The 27361-nt window shown below is 37.0% G+C and overlaps 3 protein-coding genes across 7 annotated transcripts; 2 read left to right on the top strand and 1 right to left on the bottom strand.

The window, feature by feature from the left end:
* The first annotated feature begins 1732 nt into the window (after window positions 1-1732).
* LOC112565919 (E3 ubiquitin-protein ligase Mdm2-like) lies at window positions 1733-13523 on the top strand. Of its 4 annotated transcripts, none has more exons than XM_025241808.1 (11): window positions 1733-2222; window positions 3288-3360; window positions 6551-6691; window positions 6897-6971; window positions 8183-8316; window positions 9667-9832; window positions 10101-10251; window positions 10718-10866; window positions 10988-11122; window positions 11468-11560; window positions 12084-13523. In XM_025241808.1, exons 2-11 carry the CDS (start codon window positions 3304-3306, stop codon window positions 12768-12770), a joined length of 1788 nt encoding a protein of 595 aa, XP_025097593.1. In that variant the 5' UTR covers window positions 1733-2222; window positions 3288-3303; the 3' UTR covers window positions 12771-13523. The 4 variants fall into 4 exon arrangements, with proteins under 4 accessions (XP_025097593.1, XP_025097594.1, XP_025097596.1 ...); XM_025241809.1 differs by lacking the exon at window positions 1733-2222 and adding an exon at window positions 2420-2975; XM_025241811.1 differs by lacking the exons at window positions 1733-2222; window positions 3288-3360 and adding an exon at window positions 3471-3840.
* Window positions 13199-20973, bottom strand: LOC112565921 (katanin p60 ATPase-containing subunit A1-like). The gene is given in 12 exon segments (XM_025241816.1): window positions 13199-14809; window positions 15163-15289; window positions 15938-16072; window positions 16316-16442; window positions 17333-17491; window positions 18617-18630; window positions 18633-18721; window positions 18907-19007; window positions 19176-19350; window positions 19831-20021; window positions 20240-20437; window positions 20858-20973. Coding segments are annotated over 11 exon segments (1485 nt in total). The 5' UTR covers window positions 20408-20437; window positions 20858-20973; the 3' UTR covers window positions 13199-14610.
* On the top strand, window positions 20969-26803 carry LOC112565922 (solute carrier family 35 member F2-like). Of its 2 annotated transcripts, XM_025241817.1 has the most exons (9): window positions 20971-21110; window positions 21502-21664; window positions 21909-22015; window positions 22383-22585; window positions 22831-22993; window positions 23731-23890; window positions 24172-24224; window positions 24813-24967; window positions 25311-26803. In XM_025241817.1, the coding sequence occupies exons 2-9, from the start codon at window positions 21516-21518 to the stop codon at window positions 25464-25466; spliced, it is 1146 nt and encodes a 381-aa protein (XP_025097602.1). In that variant the 5' UTR covers window positions 20971-21110; window positions 21502-21515; the 3' UTR covers window positions 25467-26803. The 2 variants fall into 2 exon arrangements, with proteins under 2 accessions (XP_025097603.1, XP_025097602.1); XM_025241818.1 differs by lacking the exon at window positions 24813-24967 and having other exon boundaries at window positions 20969-21110.
* The last annotated feature ends 558 nt before the right edge of the window (window positions 26804-27361 follow it).

Raw genomic sequence — 27361 nt, 5'->3', positions numbered from 1 at the left:
TACAGATCCAGACTTACTGATGAGCATCTTCAAGCCCTACTGAGGGTCTCAACTGCTTCCTCCCTTAAGCCAAATGTGGCTCGGCTATGCGAGAGTAAGCGCTGCCAGACCTCTAGCAGCAAGAAGTAGGCAGAAGAAGCCATGTTCAAAACAGTTTATGTTCAATGTTCCATTCATATTCAGAAAGTTAAATGTTAAAGAAATGCTAATACAGACATTTGAATCTGAATAATAATAATTACATTTCTCTGGTCAGCAACTCTATTTTCTTCAGTCTTCTATATCTGCTGTATTATTATTATATTTTCATTTTCAATTTATTCATTTATTACTAATTGATTTATTTTTTCTTATGAATATGTGAATTTATTTTTATTTTTTAACACAAAAATAAGATGAAAAAATAAGACATTTGATAACATTGGAATGTTTTTGTAAGAGCTTTTCTTGTGGAAAACCTGATGCGGCCCGGCCTCATCCAGACTCTGCCTCCAGTGGCCCCCGGGTAAATTGAGTTTGAGACCCCTGCTTTAGAGGTATGGCTGTCGTTCATTCTCTTTCACTGGCCCCAGTATTTGAAATCCTCCTGCCTCTGTCTCACCATTCTCACCACCTTCTCCTCTCTTCATATTTCTGGCAATGATCACCGTACATATGTCTTTGTATGTTTGCCTGGTTGAGATGTCCTTTGTCATACATTGATAACTTCTGCCTCTTGTGTCTTGAAAAGCACACTGAACTCACTTCCATGTGGGGAAATGGGCTATGTAAATCCTATTACTATTATGATGACAAAATTATGAAGTAATAGGAATTAAATCAATATCATCTACCCTCAAGTTGCAGGTTTTTTTTTAATTCTATAGTAATTAAATAACTTTAGAAAATTTAACCAGTTGTATGTCTATCAGAATGGTGCACATGCCTATGATACCAGTTTCCTTTAAAATAAATAACCAGTATCTTTATATCACTAAACATCTACATCAGAAAGCACTAAATGGGTAGCATTTTGAAATTCAGTTTTATAGTATGAGACTTAAGTTGTCATTTAATTGTGACCGCCTTTGTTTTCAAAATAATCGTTACTCAGGTACCCCTTTTGTTAATTGTATAGATTTACTTCAGAAAGACATGTCAGTCCAAAGTTTATGATTTCTTTCATAGCATTTAGTAGAATTTATATATTTCATGCAAATGAGTTTTCATTATTTTCATTTCAGATCTTGCACTAACCTTTTTGTGAATTTTTTTCATCACAAAGCTTGCATTTGATTTTTCTTAGAACATACATTGTTAATTTTGCACTTTTTTATGAAAGCATCTAAATATAATGAAAGTATCATAGGTCTCAGAACATGTTCTTGTTCAATATAATGTTATAGATTTATTCTTTCATATAAAAGCGTATCATTAAATTTGCACACAATTCAGATTTGGTGCAATTTTAATTGTAGTTTAAAGTAAAATAAATGTTGCACTTCATTGTCTGTAATGATGAAACAGAATCTTTTAATCTTCAGCCTGAACCCCAAGTTTATGATTTTTTTTTTAAATCTTTCCCTTGACCTTGATCATTTTTTTAAACTGGTTTTTAAGCAGTTGTTTCTCATACAACTAAACCGTCATTTTTTAAAGATTCAGTACTAATTATTTGAGTTTTAATGGAAATAAAGCAAAGCTCAAAATACTTGGTAGTCGGTGTTCAGATTTTTATTTGTGGGGATATATCGGCCAGGATGTTGATGAGGAAAAAAACTGGTGATGGGAATAGTGATTGTATTGCGCTCGTGCGTATGTTGTGCTGGGTATTGCAGGATTACCAAAGATAAAAGCGGGATGGGATGGAGAGAGAAAGAGAAAAGAATCCAACTGTTGTATAATCTTTGAAACCTAAGATTCGTTATGGGGCGTGGCGTTGAACTGACGAAATTCATGGATATGACGAAAAGCATCTGAAGCACACCTTGTGAAATCCATCAAGATGTTGCTAATTAAATCACTTCTGATCTTCGGAACTGCGAAATCCTTCTTGTTATGGGTCTGCAAAACGAAAGAATAGTGGAGATTCATAGACCAAAGAGAGCGACCCCGAACTACCTATACATCCTACGAGCGCCATAGTATGGCTGGTGGCCCAAACTGTAACACTCTCCCCGTGTTGTCGTGGCTAGCCAATACTCGCTCTTTCCGCTGTTGTGGCAAGTTCCTCAAAGTGTAAGGTAAATACCAAACGACAAGCAACATCTTCCTTCTTGACTTAGTGGCTATGCATTCCCCTTCACACTGGAGAATTCATATCACAATAAACATTACTTCAATGCTTTTCACCCATGTTTTGATTAACTGTGTAGGGGTTTTCCCACGGCGACTCGCCAAAGTTATCTTTAGACGGACAGGTCTGAACATGTCGAGAATGCGAGGCTGTGGTAGGCAGCCCGTTACCGTAATCCTTGATGAAAATGGATCAGTGAGGCGCCGTTTAAGTAAAGAAAAAAACTACAGTAATCGGCTGAAATAGTTCAGCCGACCTACTCACCCAAGCCGTTTAAGTGTACGCGAGAGTGCTGAAAGTACCCGTGTGATCAGCGCTATATTTGGACAAGGCTTACGTCGTACGATATGTCGTAGTAAACATAAACCACGTTTCTCGGCATGCACCAACACGACTGCGTGTTTTAAACGTCCCACACACGTGTGCTGAAAGAAGTGTGCGTTTTTTGTACAGTGGCTGCCAGGTGGTTAGGTGTTAACACTATTTGCATGCAATGATGCGTTACAGAAATTCGAAAAATGTGGAGCTAGTGGATGAACAGTAGTTACTTTTATCAGAGCGAAATTGTGATACATTGTAGCAGCATCGGTAATAACAGTGCGGTGCATTTTTTCCCAATGCTGGCCATTGCGAGACTGCTGAGTGATAGATGATCACTGTGAAGATGCAGTGGTACATATACGTAAAAATAATGAAAATGGTAAGGATTGGAGTTACCCAACGATTCATTTTTAAACCGCAACTTCAAAAATTGGCGAGAGGATGAATTTACGCTCGCCTTTAACACTTAACAATACGAGTGTGAAGTTCGATCAGTATTATGAAATTTAAAAAAAAAGTCAAATTTGCGCTTTATATCAATTTGTTTTAGGCAGGATTTACCAGTGACTTCTGTGAACACTGCTTAAATGTATACTGTCTAAAATATTGATTACTTTGGTTTAAGTAGGAATTGAAATTTTACTAAACTGTATTTAGATGTGACTTATATTGAAATGTATCCTTTTTCCAGATTGTCATAACATCAGATGTTTGCGATGTCTGACATTAAAGAAAAAGATAAAGAGGAGACAGAAAATACAAAGGTAATAGCTGTTGCTTGCCTCACTATCTATTTGTTTGGGGTTTTTTGTTTTTTTTGTTGTTTGACACTTTGTCAGTGAAATGGAGAGCTATAACATAGGGGCACTCCTGTTTTTCTGTTCCCACCTAACATCCTGCCTTTTAAACTATATTTAGCTTTCATGAAATCCTCTTTGCACCACCTTGTAATAAGTCTAGAACATCAGCAGCAGCAGAGCAAATCTTAAAAGCATCATAGCAGTTTGAGCTAGAAGAGTACATTTTGCATGTAGTGCAATTTGTTTTTCAATTTAAAGTCTGTTTGTGGCTGGGGGAGATTTCTCCTGTCTCCTTGCTCACATTCAGAGCTGAGAAATTCAGGAAAAGTGGGCTCTTTCTCAGTTAAGCTCAGGTTAGAGGAAAGTATTGACATTTTTTCCTGCGCTGGAACTCTGCCAGGGCATGGGCTGACAAGCAGAGACTCATTCTGTGGATGTGGACAGGTGGGTTGCCTGTTACTCAGTCGGTTATTGTGGTCAACAGTGAAGAATACACTTCAGTGTAATGTGCATTCTGTGCCAATTGGTCTGAAAGATCTTACCTGACGCTATATAGTTCACTTCCCGAAGTTTTACTTTTTTTATATGTGTATGTGCTTTCGTGGGTGGTTGCAGCATTTGAAGCCTTAATGCCATTGCATAACAAAAGCCAATTATTTTTTTAAGGTAAGCATTTACATACAATATATCTATTTTAGTGTGGCTTATATGGATTTTTGTGCATATCTGATTTTGTGTACGTGCCAATTAATTAAAAATATTTAAACTCAATCTTTCAACAACAAAACACACACACACATAATCCAATATATATAAATATACTTTATTTAACACTACTTCAGCTTAATTGATAATCCCTAATTAAATAAGTGTTTTCACTTTCTGTAAACTACTGTTGTAAATCATGGAGGTCGATCTCCAAAACAAGAAAAATGATAAAGGCTGTGGTGAGCATCGCTGGCAGTTTTTATGGCCGTTAATAAATGTGATGTTTTCTTTGTCTTTCTCTCTTACTCTCTTTCTGTCACCTTAATCTTCCTGAGTTTTTATTTTATTTCCTTGATCGGCATGATCACTTAGCATTAAGACTGAATTAGAAGTCCAAATTAGGATACCTCATTTAATAGAGGATTTCTTGTGGGTTTTTTGGTATTCTTCCTTCAAATTCTCTGAAGCCTAGTATCTACCATATAAAATAAGTTTTGTGACATTACTGATAAATCACTTGATGTGTTGTGCAACTGTATAAGCAAGTGACTACATAAGGCTTCATTTTTCAGTTACAAGCATCAATAGCTTATGTTACAAATAAAAAGAAGCTAGCACTGGGAAAAGAGTCACCTATATACCTGACTATTTTTTTTATTTCATAATCCCTTTGTTCATTGTTTGCAAATCATTCATTTGCCACAGGAAAGGAAAAATATTGATTGGCACAGTTGGGCACATTATATCAGTGCATTTGTCAATGGCCCAAACATGTCCTTCTCTGTCTGAACATGTTGCTTCTTTTCATTCCTCGTTTTTTTATCATAAATTGATTGGAGTCTTAATTATGTCTTGGTGTGCAGTAGAGCAGTTATGGTTGCATTGATAGCAGAGTACAATCAAATCTGATGATTATCTTGACAGAAGCTATGGTCTCGAGTTGGATTTTTTTTTTTTTTTAACTACAGCAGGTGTAGTAGATTTACAAAGACTGCATGTGCTTGCACACATGTACACACATCTATTTGACCCTTACCCTGCTTTCTGCTATCATTTACCTTTACTAATTCGAAGGCTGAATTTGTCACAAGCTCAGCTTTGGTTATGTAATGCCAAGAACTGTTAATTAATTTAATCTGTCAGCCATGAAATTGTCAGTAATGAGCTGTTTAGAAAGCAGATACAAAAGTAAAACATGCTGCATTCAGTCTATTGCTGTATTTTTATATTAATGTGTGTAATATATATCAAAATTGAGTGGGAAGTTTTTATATTTTTTTTCCTCGTGTATGTTCAAATGTTCAACAGATATGCATGTTCTTATGTTATACATTCATATATACTGTGTGTTTAACTGGAAGGGACATCTCACAAAAAAGATCATTTTAACACCATATTGTAAACTTGATATATGACATGTTCAATCACTCTATGTTATCTTTTATAAAAGTGTCCGTTTTTTACTCCTGATATATGGAATATGTTTAGTAGTAAACCTTTTATAATACCAAAAACTTCAGTAGCATTTGTTCAAGAAGAAAATGCAGTCACCTTTAAATGTTGCTTTTATCAGATAGATTTAGTAATAACTATTGGCCATAAAAGCTGCCCTTCTTTCTTGACCTTTGGTCTCACTCTGCCACACAAGAGGGGCCTAATTTGTAATGTTGCACAGTTGTAATGTAAAACAGTAAAGAGGCAAAGTGTTGCTTCATCAACATTAAGCCTGGCTAAGCTGGCTGGGTAGATCAATACAGAGGGAGTGCCAGACAAGAGAGTTGTTACCCTTATCTCTGTAATTGATCCACTGCAAGCAGGAGCATGTTTTCTTGAAATAATCCTCAATACCTTTCACCCGAACTAACACCCTTTCCTCTTCACCACACAGTGATTGGGTCAGTATGACAAAGACTGTGTGTGTGTGAGAGAGAGAGAGGTTGGGGGGATAGAAAGTGTGTGCAACAGAGGGGAGAGATAGAGAAGGGGGTGTGTGTGTGAGAGAGAGAGAACTCAAACGCTGTGGGCATGAAAGAAAGTGTGTGTGTGTGCTCGTGTGCAAGTGGACATGTGCATTGTTTTCAAGGATGTACTATTTACCCACATCAAGATGCAACATGCATCCTAACTACAGCTAACAGAAAAATCAGTACAACATTTCTTCTGATTTATGCTCGTGTCATTTATTGATTTTTTTTTTTCTTTGATACAACATTTAGGTTTTACTAATGGACATGCAAGTGCCTGTGGACAGTGGGATAAAAGTGTAGATTGTAGTATTGTACAAGACATTTTGATAGAGAATTATTATATATGTAATATTATATATATTATATAACTTACATATATGTGACATTATTCTTGTCCAAAACGTTTGGAAATACTTTTTTTTTTTCTAAAGTTATCATCCTAAGATGAAATTTTAAATTAATGTTTTGGGTGTCTGCAGGAAGAAAGTGACAGTGCAAATTCTGAAACATTTGCTGCCTCCTTAACGGACAAAGATATGAATCACGCAGCTGGGCAAGTCATGGCCCCAGACAGACGTTACACAGTACAGGAAGAGACTACAACAGTCCACATACCTATGGTAATAAGAGTTTATAATAGTCCCATTCTTACTTGTTCACATGAAGTAGTCACATATTGTTACTGCTCAAAATGTTTCAAATACCAGAACTGAGATTATGCTTGCTTTAGAGAATAATTATAACACTATAACATGAAACTGAAATAATCATTCCAGTGTATTTGCAGACAGCTGTTTTTATGTTCATCATACATGTTATTTTCAGTTCCGTCCCAGCCTAGCTTTCCTAGAAATTCTTCGAGAGGTTGGTGCACAGAGTGAAGTCTTTACCATTAAAGAGGTAAAGTTTTAAAAAAGAAGCCTCTAAAAACTTCTTTATTTCTTTATCTGTATTTTGTTCTTTTTTGTCCTTATCACTTTAACCTTTGAGATTTATGATGAAAAAGTAAAAATTTATTTCTAAATCCTTCTTTTCTGTCTATTCTTGTTTGATCAGTTTTTTCCTGTATTTTAGTTTCTTCTGGTCCCGTACATCATGATCTTTATATTTTAATGACTTTTCATGCACTTTCTGCTTTGCTGCTGAAGAAAAGTTTCCATTACAATGTGTTTGAATGTTTCTGGAAAATAAAAGTTAAAAAAAATGATGCGTGCGTCAACAACATATGCAGTTTTAATGAGCAATACAGTCATTCACTATTCCCATTGCAAGTTATTTTGGTATCAACAATATCCAATCTGGCCGATAAACTGAATAGAAATTCAAACAAGAAAAGACGAAGTGTTGAGCTGTGCTTTATTTCCATTCAACACTAAGATATAAGAACTGCATATGAAAAAAATGGCTAAAAAGTTAATTTACCTTAATGAGCATCGCATTTATTTTCAGTAAACTGCTTTTTATTGTTTTATTTTTTATGTAGACATTTTGTCACATAATAAGCAATTAGTTTAGTTTATTCCTTGTTACTCCTCGAGACCGCCAAACTTGGAGAAGAACAGTGGAAAGGGAGATGAAAGGAAAGGGCTGGACATGGGGTCACCTAGAGCGGGTTTCAGCCAATCGACATTGGTGGCGGACTCTGGTTGAGGCCTTATGTGCAACCTGATGCACGAAGAGGAATAGATAGACTCCTCAAGAAGCATAGGGCTGCAGCAACACCTTGCCAACGGACCTGGTTTTGGGCAGCACCCCTCAGTTAGGCCCATGTGGTTCCAACATCCTTTGCCTTGCTCTCTTCTGTTCTTTTCCAACATTATAAGCATGCCTCTACCCAAATACTAATGATCTGTAAATAAATTAAGTTGAAGTTTCAAGGGACCGATGCAAAAAATCAAGTTATGGGAGGTTCCAGTTAAGGAAGTTCGTCAAAAACAGAACATTTTCACCTGATTGAGTGATTGAGTTGGCACTAGTAGGTTTTTTATGTCAAGCAGTGGAAAGTATGAAAATGGAATCTTATTATTTGTGTGGGATGACTTCTAGACCTTGCTCATGTGTTGACAGTGTGCAGTGTTTTGAGACTTACATTGTTACTCACTTCTGTGCAGATTGTCCACCATGTTAAAGATTACATCATCAAGCATCAACTGTTTGACAAGGCAGATCCAAGTATTGTCCACTGTGGCCAGGACAAGCTAGGCATGGTCTTCCGGGTTAGCAGCTTCACAGTGAATGATGCAGTGTGAGTACCAGTCTGCATGCTGCAAAAAGACCTATCTTTTTGTCCATGAATTAACTCTTTGAAAGCAAACATCCAGAACCTATGAAGTTGATTTTGTGGACACTACACTTACCATATGTTTGTTGCTTGGTTACTTTTTGATTTATTTCTTTATGTCTTCTAGCTTCAGACACACACTACACTGAAACACTACCTGCTGTCAACATGTCATGCACTATATGTATATCAAACATGCTGATCAACTATAATATTACAACAGCACCTTTTTCAGAACAAGTATTTTACATAGATGCATGTGCTTGTGCAGACATCTTTTTAGGATATGCAGGAAATTCACCTTTATGAACATACAACAGATACAAAGTTTGTGTTTGAAACACAAATTCACACAGTAACACACACAGGTTGAAGGCAACCAGAGTACCTGGAGAAAACCACTAATGGTAAGCCCTGTAAACAGAGGTCACATCCAGAGAGAGGTGTGTTGCAACCATTTTTGGAAAGGGGTGCTGCTTTGCCTAACAGGCTTGTGGGGGGGTGTGGGGGGGGGGGGGTTAGTAGTTTAGTCCTTGTTACTCCTCGAGGAGCATAGGGCTGCAACAAAGGGTGGGGGAAAGCTCTTCGCATTTTCCATTTCTTATTGGACTTGTTGTTCCAGTTGTACCAATCTGCACCTTTTTGGTGACGTCATCGGCATTGTGTTTGACTGGTTACTTGCCTTTAGTTTTTTAGTTATTCCTCTGCTACTATCAACTTGCTCATCGCCGTTAATAATAATAGTTGTAAGTGGGAATTTATAAAACAAAGACATAGAAGGAAGAACAATGCGAGGATTTCCTGCGTTCTGGCAGTAAAGGGTGATCACTGTAGATTTAATCCCCTCTGGCTAATGCTGTCAAAGCTAATTCTTTTTTTACAAATTGTCTATGGGATGACAATTGTCAAGTGTTGCAACATTGTACTTTAATTTCTGTTTTGTGATCATCTAAATAATCACCTGACAATTTGATATACATGTTTGATTTTTGATCTATTCAGCTCCAGTCCAGTGACTGCAGATCTGTCTCATTGACATCTTGATCTATGAATGTCATCCAGCCGAATAATGACCTGGCATTCCCATTAACCTAACAGAGTCACATGAATTTTGTCTGTCTTGTGTTTTTATGCTTGTAATATAGAGAGCCTGGCTTTGGCTGGAATACTGTGCTATAAAAGCACACCATTATTATTATTAAACCAAGTTACAACACTGCAACACCTAAATCTCCTTGTTGTGATGACAGGTGCCGTGCTATACAATCTGAAACATGAAGCACATGATAAGCTTGGAACATTTTTTCTTTGTAGGGGCCTTTTCTTAAAAAATTCAGCACCTGTGCCAGACACCTGCGTAAGAATAAGGAGGCAGCTAGTAAAGCGTGCAATAAACCCTAGTGCAGCGCCTGGTCTCAGCAATGCCTCAACCACTGACAGCAACACTGTGAAGAGTTCACCTGTAATTGAAACTGGAGTGGTACGTTTGATCTAATTTTCATTTCGGCAGCCTTCATCCTCTAGCCCGTCTAAGCTTTTATCTGCCATACATACATATGCACACAGAGAGATGAATATAACCGAGCTGGCTTCAGGTGAATGTGGCTTGGAATTTATAAGAAAGACTGTGGTCTTTGTCTGTGAGTTTTTAACTTATTTATTTTAGCAAAATTGTATTTTATAACTTTGCAAAGATGGAAATGAATACTGGCAGTAGGCCTGGTTTTAATTCATGCTGGATATTTCAGAAACAAAAGGCCAGTTCAACAGTAACTTCAGGACACTGCCCTGTCATAACAAGCACAACTTTCCCGGAAATCTCTTACTATAATAGTCCTAGCGAAAGCAACAAAGAAAACTGTTCAACTAGTAGCCATCATCAAGGAAAAAGACCCTCAGGTCTGCTGTTAAAACCTGTATTTCATTGTTTCTGACTCCAGATTTTGACAAAGTCTTAAATTTTCAGCTAATTTTATAAAATATTGGATTGTTAGCCTGTTTATGGTGCAGTTTGTATTTATCCTTTGATCTCCATGCCATGTATATGATTTTTGATTTGAAGATTTTTAGTGTCTTAACAATCAGGAATTACTAATAATTGTATCACATCATAAATCAAAGTAAAGCAGATTTAAAAGAATTTAAACTAGAAGTTCATTGTTTTGACTAAATATTTGGGGGTATCTGAAGATATTAAAGAAAGCCAAGTTGTACTGTCAACCCACGAGATACACTGATGCTTGGATTTTTTTTCGGAGTGGGGCGGGGGGTAGCAAAGAGCCATAGCAAGTGAACCATGATTCAACCTTTTTTTTTTTAAGAAAGAAGGAAAAACTGACCATAAAAATTTTATTATTAAATATAGAATCTACATCTCCACTCAATAACAAGAAGCGCCATCACAGCAGCACATCATTGAATATATCATATTCTGACGAGGTAGATGGAGACTCATCTTGTTGCTTCCAAGTCAATATGGAAACCAAAACAAGAGTTGGTGATGATCTACAGCAGGTAAAGTGTTTTCCCTCCTATTTTGAGATTTTCTACAATGAACTTCAGCAAATCACTCATGAGAATTGTCAGACATTTTAAAAATTTTGTGGCATCATCTTTTTTTCGTTCTCTCTTTCAGGAATATTCCCAACCAAACATTGAGGAGGACTCATTTTCAGTACAGTATGATTCAGATGAATTTTCACTTGAATATGAAGTTGAATCAAGTGATCATCGCTCCGAGTCTGACATCAGTTCGCGTGAATCTGGAAAAGTAAGCTATAGGAAAATGTTCTTTCTACAAGGATGTGGACAATAAATCAGTAAATTTAAACTGTTTTGTCACCTGAAAATGAACATTTTGGTATTTTGGTATTTGAACTGTTCTCGAACTAGTCGGGATTTTTTTTATTTAACTATCAAAAGGGAGAGCATAAAAATCACGGCAGTCAAAACTCATAGCTATCTTTACCACTATCTTAGACAAGGGGAAAACACTAAGAATTCTTGAGGATGCTTTTATTTAAAACTTCTTTTTAATAATCTCTTCAGTGTAATTTTTTTTGTCCCTGTGGCACAGATGACATAAATCTCAATGAGTAATTTCTGTCATCTGTAGGACATAGTCGTGGTGTGCAAAGAGAGTGATGTGGAATTCTGGGCAGACTACAGTGACACAGAGGACAGCACAGACAACGAGCTGTCAACTGCTGTAAGAAGTTTCCTTATGTTCAATATGTTCATATTCTAAAGACTGCAGGTTTCTAATAATGCAACTGATATAAAATGTGATAGTGTAAGTCACACTTTAACATCCAAGCACAATGTACTTTCAAAGGACTGAACACTTGATACTTCTGTGGATATGCAAATAATCATCTCAGGTTGGTGAAGGGAGGTCAGCATATGTGTTAACTCCTCTCTTGCTTTCTTTATCCATCATCCTGCCTATTGCATCCCTATGTATTCGGTTCCCATTGAAGATATGTATCAAAAAGAGAAAAGAGACGTAAAATCTGTGCTGTAGCATGCAGGTACAGTCCATGAAACATGATTTCACAGTAGTCCATACTCCATCAGACTATGAATCTAAAAACTTGGAATTATTACTCATAATTTCCTCTCTTTTGGCACTGGCGCAGGTATTTGTCTTGTGGGGATAAGTTTTTTAATTGTTCATGCTTAACAAAGATTTCAGAATTTATAGTTGAATTTTTTGTTTTTATTCTGAATAGGACCTGTGGGTTTGTGACATGTGTCAGACCCAAAATATTCCCTACCATGGCCACTGCAGCAAGTGTTGGAATCTAAGACCTGGCTGGTTTAAAGATAAGCATATGGGGCCATCTGGATCAGTTCTTCCTTCTTCCAGCAGATTACAACATTGGGCTGTCTCATCAGAGAGCACTGATGAGACCACACCAGGGACCAGCGGTCACTTCATTTCACGAAGTACAGGGGGAGGAGGGAAAAAGAGAAGGATTGTGAGAGTGATCTCAGCATCCTCATCCGGACAAAATTCAGACTCCCTGCTGTCTGATGAGAACTTTCCAGACACATTCACTTGCAAAAACTCACAGGAACATCAAAGGGATTCTGGTTTGAGCAGTGTACCATTGACATCAACCCAAGAGGACAAAAATCAACAAAATCCTAGTGGAAGTAAGGGGGAGGCGGTGAACAAGGGTAAGGAGCAGGGAAAATGGCACAGGGGACTGGGTATTGATCTGGATGCAGTGGCACCTGCTAGTGATGTGTGTGTGGTGTGTGCATCACGGCCAAAGACAGGTAGTATCATTCATGGCAACTCTGGCCACCAGGTTTGCTGCTATAGGTGTGCAAAGCGTCTCAAGCGAAAGGGTTTGCTCTGTCCAGTTTGCCGCAGACCAATACAAAAGGTGATTAAAAATTTTATCCTTTGAATGTTGGCTTTACAGCATATCAGTCTCTTTTACCTGGCTGTGGTGACAAGTATGTTGGGGTAGACAAGAAGTTTGCGTTTAGTTGTTGTTGATAGGCATGAGTGAAAGAATTAAAACAGATGAATAGCAAAGTGTTTCAGATACATACTCCTGCGTGGGCATCTTGTGTTGAAAATGTGTGATGTGTGCATAGTTAAGACACCAAACCGTGTATTGTGCAACTTTAAGGATTTGTATGAAACAACTGCCATCCATACGTATGATCTGCTCTTTTCAAGCATGTGCATACTACTGACTCATCACAAAGGCCGATTATTACTATTGTAAGCATTACGAAGTCTTTCTAGGAACTTTTAACGTAAGCATGTGTGTGAAAAAAAGTATGTCGAAATGTTGCTTTTCAAATCACTCAAATATAAGCGCCAGCCTTTTTTCTTTTCATTTTTTTTAATAATAAGCAGTTTTCATATGCATTTCATTTTTTTCTTATTCTGTACAGAAAAAGGCCCTTAATGTTTGCATGTGATTAAAGTCACAGTGTGTTAAGGAACCATTGGCTGAAACAGATCTGGTTAGCATTTCTCTTAAGTTTTAGCACACACAAAAAAAAAAAGTGCAAAAAGATGTGGAGAGGTGCCTGCATTTAATGTTTGTGTGTGAACATAAGAATGCCTACATCAATATATTGTGCAATGTATTTCAATAAATTTGAGATGCCTCCATTGATATCACTAAAGAATTTTGTGGTCAAAAGTTTGCTTCCAGGTAATTTTTTCTCTCCCCCTTAAAATTAAAACTTTCACTTTGAACAGGTTTTGACATCGTCTATTTGGTTTGTCTTTTGGAAGATATTGGAGCGAGATTTTATTGTTAAGCCTCGTTTCATTGTCTCCTGCTGCCTTTTTTTTTTTCAATAGAACAAAGCAAAAGAATGCGTGTGTTCAGATGCACGCACACAACTGGCAAAAGCATATGTGGCTGTTAGGTAACCTCAGCTTGGCTGACCATTGTTGATGACAGCATCAGATTAAGATAATGTAAATTTTATGCAAGTTTCTTACTTTGTGGTATACCATACATATTTGGAGTGGTCATTTTGGATGTTAGGAAATGAAAGTGTAAATGCAAGAGACTATACACTGTCTTTAAGCCCAAGAGAATAATTCACCCAGCAGCAAATTACAGAAAATCAGCAATACAGGAAATTCTAAGGTACAGTTTAATGATGTTTAGACTGGAATGTCTCATCATTGTGCGTGAGGTGAAATATTTTTCAAGAAAATTCACAATATTTTGAGTTTCTCAAATACAAGTTCACAACTTTTATCAAGGCATATCAATTTGCTCACAGGCAAGTGATATTTCCTGAGAAAAAAAAAATACAGTTTAACCTTGACACGTGATCATCAACTGATATCATGTCATGGATTTGCTCAAGATAATGGATATTTTTTTTTCAAGCAATGCTTGAATTGCTCTCCTTTTTTTGTCATCACCTAAACATTGTCCGGTTATAGTTCTGTAAAATCCTTGTATTATAACCTTGGTCTTTAATATTTTGTTATTGAGCCTGATGGTCTTACAAAGTTACAGTTACCATTCATAGTTCATGTTTTGTTTCCTTTCCACAAAACCTTAACATCCGCCCTTTAATTTTCAGAGGGCAAGTTACTAGTGGAAAATACTATAAACATTTTTTCACAACAAATTTTAAAAAATGTAAGTTAAAAAGTCTTACAACAACTTAAAGTTTTTATTAGAATGATCGAATCTGCTGTATTTTAAAAAAAAAAAACTCCGAGGCCCAGCTGTGAAGTTCTGTCCATAAAAATAGTTTCCATCAGACAGAACCAAATTCTTCCATCCATTTAAGATACTTTTCAATATCTTTCTCAGATACACTCTTGTTAACTTTTTTGATGGCTTCCATGATGTCTTCCATAGACGTTGGCACAACCAATTCCTCCTTAGGAATATTCCGAATCTCGTCAGGCCTGAGACCAGCAATCCGCCTGCGAAATCCCATCATGGCTGCATCCCTGCACCAAGACAACTGCTTTCAGATCTGGATATCCCATGCTGACATTAAAAGTTTTTCATTTTTAAGGTACACCCCAACCCCTAGATGATTAAATCATAATTTATAGACTTTTAAAAATAGATTACTAACACCCAATCGAATTTACAGACATCTGTCACAGACTAGTTTTTTAAGGAAATTTTTTCAAACCAGACCAATGGGCTATAAAAAAACCAAATATAAGCAATTCCACACAAAAAACACACCAGCGGAACTGTTGGTAATAAAGAGCAAATTCAACCTCAAAGCTTAAAGGTGTGCTATGTATCTAACACACTTAAGGGAACAGCTATTCCACAGAATACCACTGACCTGCAAACATTGGTAATATCAGCACCTGAGTAGCCCTCCAGTTTCTGTGCCACTTCACCGAGATTAACAGTGGACTCCAGTTCCACCTCCTTCAAGTTAATGTCCAGCAGGGTTTTCCTCCCATCCGCTGTGCCAAATACAGCATGCCTTTTTTTCTATTTCTCATTTTACTTATTTAATTTGTGTGCATGAGACTATTTGGAGGTTAAGGTTTTCATTTTAATCATCCAATGAAACTAGCAGGAGAATCTAAACAAGGCGTTCCTGAAGCAGCCTAGTGCCGATTCACTCTTCCTACCAGGATGTTCGTATCTAGCAGTCAGATAAATTGCTTCTAAAATATTAGTTTAGCTAACTGCTAGGAGTTAAAATCCAGTTTGTAAGAGTGTGATCCTGGGGGCATTCAAAAAAGACAAGTCTGGTGGAGACTATTTCAGGTGGCTATAACAAAAGTAGCTTTTCCTCATGGATGACGAATGATTCACTCAAATTCACTGGTCTCAACTAGCCAGCAAACCCTTTGCCCAGTCACATCTGAGACCAGCATTGTGCGCTACATATCTCCAACATTACTCCATCTACCTTGCTTTTGTTAGTTTAGTTTATTCCTTGTTTATTCCTTGAGCAAAGGGCTGCAACACCACCTCGCCAGCGGACCCAGTATTGGGCAACCCCCCTTCAGTTGGGCACTTTTGGTTTTGTAATACTCAAAATCTGCTGGAACCACCTTTCATAACCAGGAGCTTGTGAAAGAGACCAGTTTGTCCAGACTCACCTGTGGGAAGTGGGATGTAGATGCGCTTCTCAAGACGTCGTCGCAGAGCCTCATCTAGATCCCAGGGGAAGTTGGTGGCTGCTAGCACCATCACTGCTTTGCTTGTGTCCCCATCTTCACTGCTGCCACTAACACCTGCATGGCAAACAATATCAACCCTAGACTGCGCTTCAAAAACTGCCATAAATGATTCTAGGTGTGCAATGACTTTAGTAGCTTACAAAACAAAGTTAACACGTAGGAGGGACATAGTGCTGAGGACTGGAAGGGGTGTGTGGAAAGGGCAATAGAACAGATTAATCTGGCACTTGTAGAATGAATCACCAATTATGCATAGAGAGGATAAGTTTTCTTTGGAAGGACAGAAAAAAAACATACCATCCATCTGAACCAGCAGCTCTGACTTAACACGCCGACTTGCTTCGTGTTCATTGTCACTTCCACGTTTAGAGCAAATGGAGTCAATTTCATCAATGAATATTGTACTTGGTGCATAAAACCGAGCCTACCACATCAAGAAAAACAACAGGTGGCTTGGTCATGAACTAAGATTATAACACAAGTATATAATTAAATGATTTAACTGTACAAAATGTATGTTCTTTAATACTGTTTTGTTTCTTCTAAAACAACTTTTTTTTAATATGATGCTGGAAATTTCCATGAAAATGAAAAATTATTGAAAAAATTACATATCTTGAGAACTTATAACCAAATATTTACAGGCATTATAGAAATTAGTGAAACAATTACAGAATATCTTGAGAATTCATAACCAAACATTTAAAGATGTTACACAACACATAAAAGTTAATGGCAAAATAAATGTGATATAATGCAAAATACGTCTTGATGCATCTGGCATGAATAAAAAGTTAAAAGCATGCATCGACAAACTGAATACAGCTATTCAAACATTTTTAAAATTGAAAAAAAAAGGCACCCAAGGACAGGAATGAATGGTGATGCTTTCATTTCATTTATGAAGCACATAAGACATACCATTTCAAAGAGGATGCGAACTAACTTTTCTGACTCCCCATGGTATTTGGAGGTCAGACTGGAAGAAGAGACGTTAAAAAATGTCGTCCCACACTCAGTAGCTACAGCTTTAGCCAGCATAGTCTTGCCAGTGCCAGGTGGCCCTACCATCAGTACACCCTAGTAAACAAGACGAGAAAACATGATGCATGCACTATCAAAAATCTGAACATGTAACCCTCTGATAGAAGTCTGCTTTCTTGACAACTCTTGTTCTGCAGGCCATGTAAACAGCTTCATGCTGCTAACATCTGAAAAAGCCATTAAAACAGAACACCCGATAAGTATCATAAAAGCAAGTTGTTGGTAAGAAAGCAAGCTTCTACAGGAGTTCCCATGCTCCTCCGTTCTTACCATCTCAAAGAGAAGTCTGACTAGCTTCTCAGACTCCCCTCTGTACTTGGAGGTCAAGCTGGAGGAGGAGACATTAAAGAAGGTGGTGCCGCACTCTGTGGCCACTGCTTTAGCCAGCATCGTCTTGCCTGTGCCAGGAGGGCCTACCATTAACACGCCCTAAAATAAAGTGTAGTCATCCTACAGCAAACATTAACACTATGAACATATCTCCAACAATGGTTTCGACCATCCCATTAATGCATGGTCATAGGAATCCACTCTTAACAATACTAATACCAATAGTAGGAAAATTGTAGAGCCCACTGATCCTGTGATACAGTTCAAGGTGCTGTTGAGGTCTTTTTAAAAAGATGCATTTTAAGTGCTTTCTGAAACTGTTGGAAGTGACAGCCTGGTGGAGGGGCAAGGGGAGAGTGCCAAGTATAGCAGCCAGTGAAGATGGCGGCAAGCTGACCGCTGGAGCAGTCTTTGAGGGATATAGAGCCAAAGGGTATCAGATGCTGTGAAGAATGCATTATGACGTCTGAATGGTGAGGGAGGAAGAAAGAACGATAATCAGACACTTGTAGCAAAAGGAGTCAATTCTGTAACGCAGTGACCAACTTTATTAAGCCCAAAGGGCAATTATCTCTTGGGAAAAGTACTCAGATAAACAGTAAAAAAAAAAAACATGACCATCCACTCCTTCACATTTACCATCAAGTTCTTTCTCTGTTCACCTCGGCGTCAACCTCCTACGATCCACTGAAAACCACTTTTAGACAGACCATCTTGTGTTCCATGTAGGAGATTCAGAGCAAACTTCACATCTCACAACCATACAATAGGATGGGTACTACAAGGGACTTATACAACTTGTACTTGTAAATCTTCTGTGTTGCAGCACCAGATCCTGCCAAGCCTGTCTGTTATGAAGTATTGCTGCTGTTGCTGCTGCTGCGATCCTTATGTAAATGTCTACCATGTTACCATATCTTTGCATGTCATGGCATTTAACTACTAGAAGCTGTTTACCACCTTGAACTATAAAAGTCATCTTTTATAACCATGTTATTAAAAGAGCTACTGAAAGATTAGATGATTTTTTTTTAACTTTAATGTCAGAAGTTGACAAAAAATGTATATGTCAAGTAGCAGAGAGTTGTCTTCAGTGACAGCAACTTAGCTGAATTAAGAATATGCTGGTGCTATACAAGCAATTTACAGCAAAGCACATTTTGAATATTCTAGGTGTACTGCAATCAACAGCAATCAGTCTCTTATCAGGATATTCAGACACACCTTCCATGGTCGCGGATTCCTTTGAAAAAGTCTGGAACAACAAGTGGCAAGACCACTGCCTCTTCAAGAAGTTTCTTGGCCTCTGTCAAGTCTGCTATGTCACCCCTGCAGATAACAAAAGACTCTGAATGGCCAAAAGCTGATTTTCTGGTATGAATAATTCTAACATAATCTGTCAGAGACAAGTAAGTATACAGGCATATATCACATTTTAAGTACAAAAACATTTCAAAAATAAAAATTTTGTTCTTTCATGCAAAATTTAAAACATATTAAAACTGAAGTCTCACCAGTGAACATTAGGATTTTTCTGGAGAATATCTCTTTCCAAGTGTTCAACAAGATCTTTGTCATATCCTGAAGGATCAAATTTTTTTTCTTCTCCATCATCCTGAAAACAACAAAACTATTTCACACACAGATTTACAAAAGCAAAAAGGATATTCTTACTGCTCTTTAGACCAGTTAAATCCCCAATTATATCATAAAGAAATCAGAAACTTAACAGTCTAATCTATTAGGCCTCAGTGACATACAATTCCAATGTGAATCAAAATACCTTCTTTTTTTCTTTTCCTCCAGGTCTATTTCTGTCCATTCCTGCTCCATATCCTCCTTTTCGATTGTTCTGTGCTGACACCTGCTTTCCAGGGGGTGGTCCTGGTTTTGCTGGTCGGGGTGGGTCTGCTCTTTTTTGTAATTGTTTTACACCACCACGTATATTGGGGGAAGGTCTTACAATTTGAAAGAAAGCAGCTGGTTACAAAAAGTCATAACAATATCCCCACACACACCAAATTTCAACACTTTTTACAATTGTGCAAAGACTAAAATCTAAAATAGACCACAAACTGACCTGTAGGCAAGAAACCTGGGACTTTACACTGACAGCAAAGATAGGGACAAAGTTAAGTTGAATTTTATATTATTGTCACTCACTGCACATATATAAAAGTAAATGTATTTCTCACTATGTGAAAAATAAAAGTTAACACTGATGCAAAGAAAGACAACATAAACTATAATGGGGCTGGTCACTTTTCCTCAAGACCATTTCACCCTACAGCCTAAGTCAACTCGTCCCAGCTAAGTCTTTTCAGTCTTGGGACGAAATGGACATAGCTGGGACCAATTGACTTTGGATATGACTAAGGCAAAATGGTCTTAGGGTGAAATAACTAGTGACCACTGTAACATAAGATGGCAAAACTGACCGATGTTCAACAGGTGTTGGAGGAGGCCAGACATCTGGATCTCTTGTAGGTTCTTCATGCCTTGAATATTCATCGTAAGAACTATAACTCTCATAGTTTGGATATGAGCGAGTACTGTCAGATCTTAAACTAGATAAAGTGTTGCTGATGTCTTTCACTTGCTCATATTCCTGAGAGATGTCCTGCTTAACCTAAACAAAAAATAACAAAACAAAACGAATTTATTAGCATCATACATGTATATCTGTCCTTTTCTTGTTTGTTTGGTTTTTTGTTGTTGTTTTTGTTTTGTTTGGGTTTTTTTTTTTTTTTGGGGGGGGGGGGGGGGGGCAGTTTTGCGCCTTTGAACTGCCGACGGTTACAACAAAGTTCTTCATACACATTACGGAAAAGAAAAAGGTATTCCTGCCTTTTGCCATCGTTGTTTTGTTGCTGGATCTCTGACCGTTGAAAGGAGACGCTGTATCTGATTAATCACTCCTTGATAGTAAACAAGAGCTGTTTCATAATCTCCCAACAATGCACTTTGTCTGCCACTTTTTGTGTTTTCGTGTATTTCCATCAAGGTTGCACTCATCCTTACCCAAATTCAAATGGGGCATAAAATCTGCAACAAGTCATGTACCGTCACGAAAAAGTTACATTTTAATATAAATTTTCCTCGATATGATTATTAAGATTGTTTTTATGACGGATGTTCGGGAGAAGGGATATACTCGTTCGTGCTTATACCTTGCGATCATTTTGCACTAATGGGGAAAGGGTAATAGAGATAGAACTGGTGTTATTGGCGGCAAGTTCTGTTACAAGAAAAATAACATAAAATCGATACCATTAAACAATTTATATATTCTGTATTTTATTTTTTTTTAATTACAAAACTTTTCATAACTAGTTGACCACCGTCCAAAGCAATGTCACTCTGGATAAGACAATTATATGAATGTTTATCCAAAATTGAATAAACTTTACTCATATTGACAGACAAACTGAAATGTTGCTTTGAACAATATCATATAACATTTACCTTTCGTCCACAACTATTTTTTTAATCCTTCGCTAATCGTCTAGACGCCGGAGTCGCAAACCCAAACGAAAATATTTGCACCAAATTTGTAAGCCCTCTTCTGATTGGTTCATCAGACACGGGAGGTGATTTCCATTGCATCTCAAGCACGAGTTATCCTAAGAGACGCTGTACTATGCTCTTTGCTTCTGATGTACTTTGAACCACACATCTTCCTATTTTTTGTTTTGAATGATGCAGCAATTATAATGAAGTAAAGTTTTGTGTTTGCTGTGGCATATTTTATAGGAATTAAAAGGCGACAAGAGTGTGCACAAATTGAGTGTTCTGTTGAGGGAAGGGGGCATTATAATATAATTTGTGATTAAAAATCATTTGTTCTGTTTTATCTGTTTCATACATGGAGAATGGACAAGTGTTTTTGTGTAACATGGAGTAGATTTTTTTATAATTTAAAGACATAGAATGTTGTTATTTTTCTCTTTTCCAAGGTAAACTTTATTACTGACAGAAAGTTGTTGCAACATGATATTTTTGAAAAAGTTGATTATTAGGAACAGTTGCACATTTTAATCTGGCTCTTTCATTGTGGTTGTTATCAATAATTTTTGTTTTCTTCATAATCTGCTCCGTGATTGTGACAGCACATCTTTTGATCATGAGTTCATATGAGCACATAGGACCAGACTGGGATGAAGAAGATGAACAGTCACACGGGCAGCATGAACTGAAGCAGAGATGGGGTCTGATTTGTATAAAAGAGTTTACAGGCTGCATTCTCAGATGTATAAGAGTACTTTGCTCACGGTAATAAGTGTGTACATGTGTGTGTGTTTATATTCATGAAAATAACTAAAGAGATTGTCGTACAGTATTTTATTAATGTTAATAATCATGATGACTATCTAATTGATATAATGTAAATATAATGTTGACGTAAATTATTTGGCATTTGCTTTAAATGTAAATTGATACTTTGAGATCAGTTATGTACTGCATAAACTGCTTTAGTAAATTAAGTTTTTTTTCTTCTTGTTTTGTTTTGGTCAAGGAAATTTCTTAAAGCACTTTTATATGGCCAGCTTGTATCTTTGCTGCTAAGTGGGACGGCGGTGTTCAGTGGCCTTCTTCAGCAACAAGGAGTCAACACTCCTGCAGGTACATGCATACTAAAATCAAACATTTTATGTATAGGAGTGTTTGAGAGAGATTGTGTGTGCATGTTTTGGGCAAGGGTTTTAAGTGGGGGGATGTTGACTAAATGATTTAAGGATTTGTTTTATTCCAAGTCAGCAACTTGAAGCTATATCATTCAAAACTACTTCAACTATAACAGCAGGTGTCAGATCTGGAAAATGTATCTTTCCTAGTTGTGATACCTGTTATCCACAAGCCGCAATCCTCACTGAGTTGGGGGAGGTAATATTATTTTGAATTATGCAAAATTACCAACATTTTTTTTTTGTTTCTAAGAAGTCTTCTTAACCAGTTAATGAGATTTAATTGTGGTCCTGTCCATCTTTAGGCCAGAACTTTCTAAACTACTGCCTCCTGTGCCTGGTGTACACCGTCATGCTGGCATGCAGACCAGGAGACGAGAGAAGGCGAACTCTAGGCACCATGTTGCGCTATGATGGCTGGAAGTATGCCCTTCTTGCCCTTGTTGATTTTGAAGCCAATTACCTGGTTGTGAAGGCTTATCAGTTTACCACCATTACCAGTGTCCAGGTCTGGATTGTTTTAAAAACAGATTTACCATTTTGGTGATGGTGGGGGTGGGAGGGAATGGCGGTATGGCTTGATTAAAACTTTACTATTTTGGGGGTAGCAAAAAGTGATCTATGACTGCCAGGGATAGAAAGTATAGCTGCACCTTGTTCATAATACTAACAGTTGTTAGAGAGGCATGCTACAGATGTAGCTTGAAGTTTGATTTATTTTTTTTTTTTTATGGGGTGGTCTCTACTTTATAGTTGCTGAACTGCCTTACCATTCTTGTGGTGGTTGTGTTGTCACGCATCTTCCTGAAGACACGATATACTGCAGTTCACATGGCTGGAATAGTCATCAGTGTGGTTGGACTGGGTGGACTTGTCCTGGCTGATCTACTCTCAGGCAGAAATACAGATGATCCAGGTGGCGAGAACATTTTTTTAAGTTTACATTATTCAAAAGCTTACCCAGTTCCAAAAGTATTTTTCAAATGACGGAGATGAGTTTACTACAAATACTATTTTTTAAGATCTGAGAAAATAATCCTTTGAACATTACAGTTCTCTCGAACATTTAAGAAAGGTCATATTTCATTCTCCTTAACATTCATTCTTTGTCTTCATATTGATTTCCAGCTTTTAAATAAAGTTTAAAATGCTATTCTTCAGCCAGTTTATAACAGGTGTACTTGGGTGTATTCCTCTTCTTTATTCCCCCATCTACTCCCACTCCTGCATGCTACACCCTTCTACATTCTTCGTTTTTCATATACCTCGTCACTTCTTACATACATTATTGAGTATAGTGTCTGGTGGCATAGCGGTTAAGTGTTTGTCAATAATGCCACGAGAACTAGTTGTCCTGGGCTCAGGTTTTGTCTGTATGCTTCTATCTTGGTACCTGTTTTACTGGGCTAAATGATATCTCATGATACAGCCTTGATGTAAAACACCATGTGTGTTTTTAAATTCATTATAATTAGCACAGCATTAAAGAATCTTCACATTTGTTATCTCTTTCTTGTATCATATCCCCTGTGTTCGGATGAAATCCCTTTGTTCGTCAGTTCATCAATGTAAGCCTACATGACAGAAACAGTCACATAACTAAGAAATATTCATATAAAAAATGCTGTCCTGTAGTGTTCTTGGTTCTGATAGGTGGCAGCAAGAAATGGCTAGGAGATGTTCTTGTGGTGTGTGGTGCCATTTTGTATGGCATGTCAAATGTTGGCCAGGAGTTTGTAGTGAAGAAATTTCCACGCTCTGACTTCTTGGGCATGATCAGTCTTTTTGGAAGTTTCATCAGTGGTTTACAATTGCAAGTAGTCTTTCCTTGTTCTTTGAAACAGTTTCAAATTATAAAAATATAATTTTGTACCAAATACTATTTGTGTCATTTTTTTAATTTTCTTACTCTTTAAAGAGATTTTCTTACTATCAGAACCATACACAAAACAAAGAAAATTAACAAGTCTAATGTTGCAACAACAAAAAATCCTTCTAGAATGTATAAGACTGATTCAGTGCATTTTAATGTTGGGAGTTGGTGGTTAAATGTTAAAATGTTGATCTTGTATGTTTCCCTTTCTTTTTGTGCAGCATTCTCTTGGAAAAAGATGAATTTGCAACAGTAACTCTGTCTTACAAAATTTGTAAGTGTTTACGGAATGCCAAACCATGTACGATTTTGGGATTTTCTTAACAACATTTGCTTATCTAGTTTAGACAAATGTCATATACTTTGCCAACAATATTGATTTTCAAATGAATGTCTTGTCAAGTATATTATTTTTTTTAGTCCTGATTGTCCTGAGTTCAGATCTCAGATCAGGCACTCGAGATCTGTTCTTTCTGTGCTTGTGGCACTTGTTCACAGGGTCAGCTGTATTGCTTTGATATAGCCTTAGCTGCTGGTTCCGCATAAAACACCATTCCCCCTCCCCCCCACACACACATTCCAGCTTTGTTTCTGTCTTCTGTTGAGGTTAAAACCAGAAAAATTCTCAAAAAATTATTTTTTCAAAGACAAAAATCATTGCAAGGTGAGTAGCCATGGATCTCTCTTTAGAAAATGTGTTCCATACAAAACAAAAAGAGGTTACAAAGAAGAAAAAGCATGAATGAACAGCATGCTGTATATAAATAAAAGAATGCATTATGTTATGGCATATATTAATCTGGGTATTTTTCTGTTAAATCAGAAGTAAATCCCATTACCAGGCTTTATTGTTTGCGAACAGGGTTGCCATGGTTGTCCTTTGTGCTGTGTGTATTCCTCCTCTACAACTGCATGTCTCTGACCATACAAAAGACCAGTGCCACCACCCTCAACCTTTCAATGCTGTCTGCTAGCTTCTACTCTCTTCTCTTTGGCCTGTTTATGTTTCATTATCAGGTAAACAAGTCATATTAATAATAATAATAAACATGTGATTTGTATAGCCCATACTCACACTCATAAGGAGCATGCTCTCAGCACTCAAGTACACTTAAGACATGGACAATATACAAAAGGACAGACAGATAAACAACAGTACTAGCGACTAGTAAAAGAGAAATTCATCTGATACTGCTGGTAGTATACACAGTGATAGAGTGTATTTTCTCTGATTGCTGGTATGTTTGAAATAGAAATTCTACCATACAGTGGTGATTTTGCACAGAAAACTGGGTTTGATGTCATGCATTTTGTAAAGCTGAGCAAGAGCTGACAGTATGATTTTTTCCTCATCTTACAGTTTCACGTCCTATACATCGTGGCATTTGTTCTTGTCATAAGTGGAATTCTCGTATACGTTAGCATATCACAGGAAGAGGAGACGTCACCCACAGACCAAGATAGCACAAGCACAAAGGTGGTGATAAGTCAAACAAACTTTGAAGAATTGAGATAATGTAGGCTTGTCCTACAAGATTTTAATCTCTCATATTTTTTGACTGTTGCTCAGAAAAGAATTCTCATTAAAGGTATACTCAAGGCTGTGATCAGGTCAAAATGTTTAAAAATTATGTTTAGTTACAATTGCAGTGCACGAGAGCAATGCACAAGAAATAAATGATTCGTTCTCACTTTATTACCACTTATCAGCACCATTTCGAATGCCGATGTTTATAAAAATATATTAAAAAAATCCAGTGAAATCGACCGCTGTGTCCTTCTGCCGAGTAACCGCGATAGCTTCCCGAGAGGGTTAGCAGACAAACTTGCCTGCGACGTAGGACCAAGACAGCAAGTGTCGGTGATCATTTCTAGGATTTGAACTCGTGACTGGTGGTGTCTCATGAGTTAATTTAGGTTTTAAAGTGAACTTTTCAAAGCACAAATTTTAAAAATTATAGAAAACAGTCTGTCACTTGGTAAGCAGTCTAGGTCAAATGTCATGTGATGGAGAACGAGACTTTATCTTAGCAAACAAAAGAGTCCTGTGTAATTTCTTATTAAACACAATGTGCTACAAAACCTTCAACTTTTTCCAGTTGAACAGATGTGAAAATAGACGAGATTCAAGTTGATCCTACTCTTTATGAGATTCTAAGCAGTTTTATTTTGCCTTTACAATCTCTTTAAAGCTGTTAAGGTTGTGTTATATGTGGTGGAATGATGCATGTACTTTTGTACATTCTTTTCTCAAAGGATACTGAAATGTAACTTGATCATCAGCACCAGGGGATCAATCTCTTGTTGATGAGGATGTCATGCTTTGTGATTTTACTTTTGTAAATTTTGAATTTTATGTACATTTATGTAATATAATTATTAGACTGCCATAGTTTTTCGTCTCACTTTCATAGAGCTGCATTCCCACCAATGCTCTCCATACTTTACTTATTGGAATTATACACAAGACTGATCTCTGAAATGTTTTCCATTAATAAACAAATGCTCTGAGATTATTTTGCTGGCTTTCTAGGCAGACATTCCAGTGATACATTCTTTTGAACCACATTATCACAATATTTTGTTTAATTAGAAGCCAGTTCAAATTGTCTAATATGAAAAAAATCTGCAGATATTATATTTTTTTCAGTTAAAAAAATAGTCATTATTTGTAAGATCTGGTCTTTAGTCGCCATTCAAGTTGCAATGGAACTTGTGAAATCCAGAATTCACTTTAAATGACTGAAAGTGGTCTTACATTTGTACTAAAAGGCTTGTTAAAGAAAAATTTTGAGCCAAAATATCCTATCTCATGTTTTCTGCCTTCAATATAAAATACACTTTCTAAGAATTGCTGTTGTTATTTATGCCAAAGAAGCATTTTATTTTTTATAATTTTTGTCTGAAAGTGACTCTATGAAAAAATCTGCAGATATTATATTTTTTTCAGTTAAAAAAATAGCAGTCATTATTTGTAAGATCTGGTCTTTAGTCGCCATTCAAGTTGCAATGGAACTTGCGAAATCCAGAATTCACTTTAAATGACTGAAAGTGGTTAATAATCTCTTAGGGGGGAAAAAAAGGATCAGGTGATTTTAATGCAGCATAGAAAGATTACCCAACCATAAGAGGGTGGCTGGACTTTTTTCTGCCTCACACATGCACACAGAAACATAGTTATAGCTTTTTTCAAAAAATAAAAAGATTTCTTTAACAGACTCATTTTGTCAAAAGATGGGTAGCACCAGCTGATAAACAAATCTCTGAAAACTGATTCATACTGGGAGGAAAATTATTTCTGCATAAGCCAGAATAGCAATTTCTAGCAAGGAAATTAAAACTCAGCATGGACAGTTCGTACGGTTTGTAGCCAGTTCAGAAATCGAAAGAGAGGAGTGGTGTGGTCCCGTT

This window comes from Pomacea canaliculata, linkage group LG6 (assembly GCF_003073045.1).
Source record: "Pomacea canaliculata isolate SZHN2017 linkage group LG6, ASM307304v1, whole genome shotgun sequence".
Classification (NCBI taxonomy): Eukaryota; Metazoa; Mollusca; class Gastropoda; order Architaenioglossa; family Ampullariidae; genus Pomacea; species Pomacea canaliculata.
This window is presented reverse-complemented; position numbering and strand designations above follow the sequence as displayed.

What these genes read in the sequence shown, in the direction of transcription:
- LOC112565922 (XM_025241817.1), top strand. Translation starts at nt 21,516, where the DNA reads ATGAGTTCATATGAGCACATAGGACCAGACTGGGATGAAGAAGATGAA. An exon ending in CAGAAATACAGATGATCCAG is followed by an intron (nt 22,994 to 23,730) that starts GTGGCGAGAACA and finishes TGGTTCTGATAG; the next exon opens with GTGGCAGCAAGAAATGGCTA. An exon ending in TTCATCAGTGGTTTACAATT is followed by an intron (nt 23,891 to 24,171) that starts GCAAGTAGTCTT and finishes CTTTTTGTGCAG; the next exon opens with CATTCTCTTGGAAAAAGATG.
- LOC112565919 (XM_025241808.1), top strand. Translation starts at nt 3,304, where the DNA reads ATGTTTGCGATGTCTGACATTAAAGAAAAAGATAAAGAGGAGACAGAA. An exon ending in TTCACAGTGAATGATGCAGT is followed by an intron (nt 8,317 to 9,666) that starts GTGAGTACCAGT and finishes TTTTCTTTGTAG; the next exon opens with GGGCCTTTTCTTAAAAAATT. An exon ending in CTGTAATTGAAACTGGAGTG is followed by an intron (nt 9,833 to 10,100) that starts GTACGTTTGATC and finishes TGGATATTTCAG; the next exon opens with AAACAAAAGGCCAGTTCAAC.